Source organism: Vitis riparia, unplaced genomic scaffold (assembly GCF_004353265.1).
Source record: "Vitis riparia cultivar Riparia Gloire de Montpellier isolate 1030 unplaced genomic scaffold, EGFV_Vit.rip_1.0 scaffold824_pilon_pilon, whole genome shotgun sequence".
NCBI classification, from domain to species: Eukaryota; Viridiplantae; Streptophyta; class Magnoliopsida; order Vitales; family Vitaceae; genus Vitis; species Vitis riparia.
In genome coordinates, this window is record NW_023269803.1 from 7470 (window position 1) to 10928 (window position 3459).

The following is a 3459-nucleotide window of genomic DNA, read 5'->3' on the forward strand; positions in this document are numbered from 1 at the left end:
AAATTACATTATATGTTTGTAAGAAATACGACTAATTCATATTTTAATTACGTAAAAGACTATGCATTATAACCCCTTGTTGGGTTTTTGAGCTCATTACCTTCTATTGTCCCATTTTCAAGTATTTCTCTTCTTAGTGACGAGAGGAGTTCCTTGGGCTAGCTTGTTACTTAATCTCTTATTTGTTCTTTTATCTTGTTACATTCTAGCTTGGTTAATGTATGTATAAAACGATCATGATACCCTTCTCTTAGTCCGGGGTACCTCCTAGCTCAGGATATCACACTTATCTCTATCATATTTTTATTTTGAATATGGTTAAGATCAAACTCCTTTCCTAAAATTTTGATAAACATTGATCTGGTAAAAATTCAAACATTGTACTTGCTCCATTTTGGCTAGTTGAAGCCCATTGCCCCCTTGCATGTGTCAGGGCCCCCAATTTTGACTGTAATTATATAAGATAATTCAAAAAAATTTAGCATTGCCACATGAATTTGGTCAGAATTTCATAATTTCTTCCCTCCTCCTAGTCAACCTTGAAGTCATTAAATCTTTTTTTCCATATCTACCGAGAGAGAGAGAGACGGAGAGAGAGAGAGAGAGAGAGTGAGAGAGAGGCAGAGAGACAGAGAGACACAGAGACACAGAGAGAACTTAACAAATTAGGATAAAATTTGGATAATTTTCCATTCCACCCTCTGACTTTTGTGGTCAACCTGAGCATGCAACGTGCCAGTATGACAATGTCGGCATATCAAAATGGACCATTCATATTTTCAAATAACCCGATCATGATAATGTCAACTATCCATGTAGCTTTTACCTTAGTGCTACTTTATTCCCTTACTTTCAAATTACTACACCAATTTGCGGTGGAAAATTAATTCTCATCAGCTAATTAATTGCAGTACACACTCTGCGAATTTCACCCTCAGTCCCAGTCTTCACCCCAATGTTGCTCATCTTCACCATAGACCTCCCAAACTCAACGTTGAAGTTCAACCCACGCAGCCCTCTAACCCCGAGGAAGCGCTGAACAAAAGCTCTGGTGGAAGTATCTGTCCATAACTTCTGATCAGACTCCAGCACTCCACGTCCATTCTTCAAGTTTGTAAAGAAGGTTGCGTCAAATCTGTTTGGGCTACCAGTGTCTAGTGCAATGCGCTTACTCCCATCGCCATCAGATGGACAGAGGGCTTGTAGCTGAGTTACTAATTTAGCATCCATAGAAGGGTCAGCACCATTTGCAGTCGTGGTACTGAAGTTGTATAGCCTGTATCTGAAGAATTGGCATGCTGAAGTTCCAATGGTGTGTCCTCCTATTGATATATTTAGTCATACAAACAAACACTTTAGTTAAGTTAACAATTAAGCAAGAGTACTGATTCTAACTTTAATTCATTATGGTTCTAATATCTATTCTTACCAACAAGAGTAACGAGATCTTGATCAGTGAGACCCTTGTCAGCAAACTTTTGCTTTTGGGCTTCAATAGAGTCGCGAGGGCTGGGCAAATTGTTAACATCAGATGCCAGTGAAACTCGCCCATCTCTACGTCCCGTAGGCACTTTCCACGTTAGTCCTTTAGTCTGCATAGTGAATTATAACACAGCTGAGTATCGGAGTGATATAGAAATATTGTAAAAGGATATATTGAATGCGACGTGAAAGTTACCAGAACTACAGAGTCGCGGGCAGCGAGGGCAAGAATATCAGCGCAAGAGACCACTCCAGGGCAAGCAGCTTCGAGCTGGGTCTTGGCATCATCAATAACATCATATCCATTTAACAGACTGTTTGGTACGGTTGTTTTCTCAGTGGAAGTTCCATTTATAAGGATAGAAGCATCACAGCCCCTGACAAAACAGTCATGAAAGTGCATGCGAAGCAGGCCAGGGGCAATGGCTGGATTGGATTGGAAATGAGACTGGACAGTTTTCTGAACAATGGATTCAGCTGGAGGACATGTACGAGAATAGAAGCCAACCCGAGTGCCTTGGCCTTGCACCAATGCAGCAGCCATGGAGAACCAGAGAAAGAACAATGTGGGTGTATGAATGAAGGAGGCGTCCATTGATAAGCAATAGCTAGATACGTGAAGAGAGTGCTGTGTAATTAGCTAATTGTGAATCAAGTTGTGTGAGTTTCATGAAGAGATGCAAGCATTTATAGGCATAAAAGTGGAGTCAACACGCGGAAAGAAGTAAAAAAAAGCGGCTACCAAAACCGTGATAAAGGTGTAGAAAATTTCAAAGCATGCAATTGGAGCATGAGTTGGCCGGATGCAGTGGAGGTGGGTTTGACCTTTTTGTTACTTGTATGTAGTCCTTCAGGGTATCGCTCGAGTGCATGCATGCATGCATGCTTTTAGAAAGTCGATTTTCATAAAAGTTTCGCTTTCTAAGTTTCTTAGTTAATTTAAATTAAAGAATATTTGCTATGAGAAAGTTTTTTTTTTTTAATAAAATATTTTAAAAACTTTTTTGATAAATGAATTTGGAAACTTTATTTAAATTAAAATTTTATTTTAGAGAATTTGTCACGCTTGCACATTTGAGACTCACTTAGAATTTGGAACCTTTGATGAGGTTTTTGGTTTTCCTAGAGTTGCCCTTTCAAATTGAAAACTTCATCGTGTTTGTTTATTGATTCTGCGAATTGTGTTGTGGGCATGACGGGTGGAGAAGTTAATGATAAAAAGGTAAACAATCGCCATGACTAATTGGCTCATGTAGCTAGATCCAAATCCTAGAAGGTCATAGTCTAAAACCTATTAGACAATCACACATGATCATATGTACAAAATGATTCCCCTAAGATTTTCAGCCGCCCCTCAGCCTAAAGAAGCAGAAGCAATGCTTTTCGGACCTTTCCACCACGAGGATGAATTATGTTAATTGATTTTTGTGAATTGTTGGATTTCAAATGCATGTGTCACCAGAATATGGGCTTCGAGCCATTTTGATCCTTATGTGGAACCCTCTTAGAAATTTCCATATGGAAGGCATCAGGCATCCAAAGAAATTTCCCCTCAATCATTTATTACCACTCCAATTTGTCAACAGGGTCTTCCATTAGAGAAGGACAAGGCACCCGCTCTCGATATTTTTCAAATGCATGCATTTCACCACCCACTTCGGAGTGTGCCCACTTATATGTACGTAACAAAAGTTGTTACCGTGGTTTTAAAAGTCAGATCGGATCGGCTAGTCATGGTTCTAATTTGGTCCAATTAATTTGTTGGTTAAGGGTTGAATCATAATTGAACCGATTGAATCGACGATTGGACTGGCGAACTGGATGGTTTAACCTTTTTTTTTTTTTTTTAAACCAAAAAAAGTTTTTGATGCATTTTGCACCAAAATGACAATGTTTCCTAAGAGAACCGGATCACTCCATGAGGACCCCATCCAACCCATTTATCATCAAGCTCAATGAACTTTTAGTCTTACAAGT

General features: G+C 39.2%; 1 protein-coding gene across 1 annotated transcript; it reads right to left on the reverse strand.

Moving 5' to 3' along the window:
- Positions 1 to 866: 866 nt before the first annotated feature.
- LOC117910722 (peroxidase N1-like) lies at positions 867 to 2123 on the reverse strand. The gene is made up of 3 exons (XM_034824837.1): positions 1679 to 2123; positions 1430 to 1592; positions 867 to 1322 (listed from the first exon to the last, which is right to left on the reverse strand). Exons 1-3 carry the CDS (start codon positions 2075 to 2077, stop codon positions 898 to 900), a joined length of 987 nt encoding a protein of 328 aa, XP_034680728.1. The 5' UTR covers positions 2078 to 2123; the 3' UTR covers positions 867 to 897.
- Positions 2124 to 3459: the final 1336 nt, after the last annotated feature.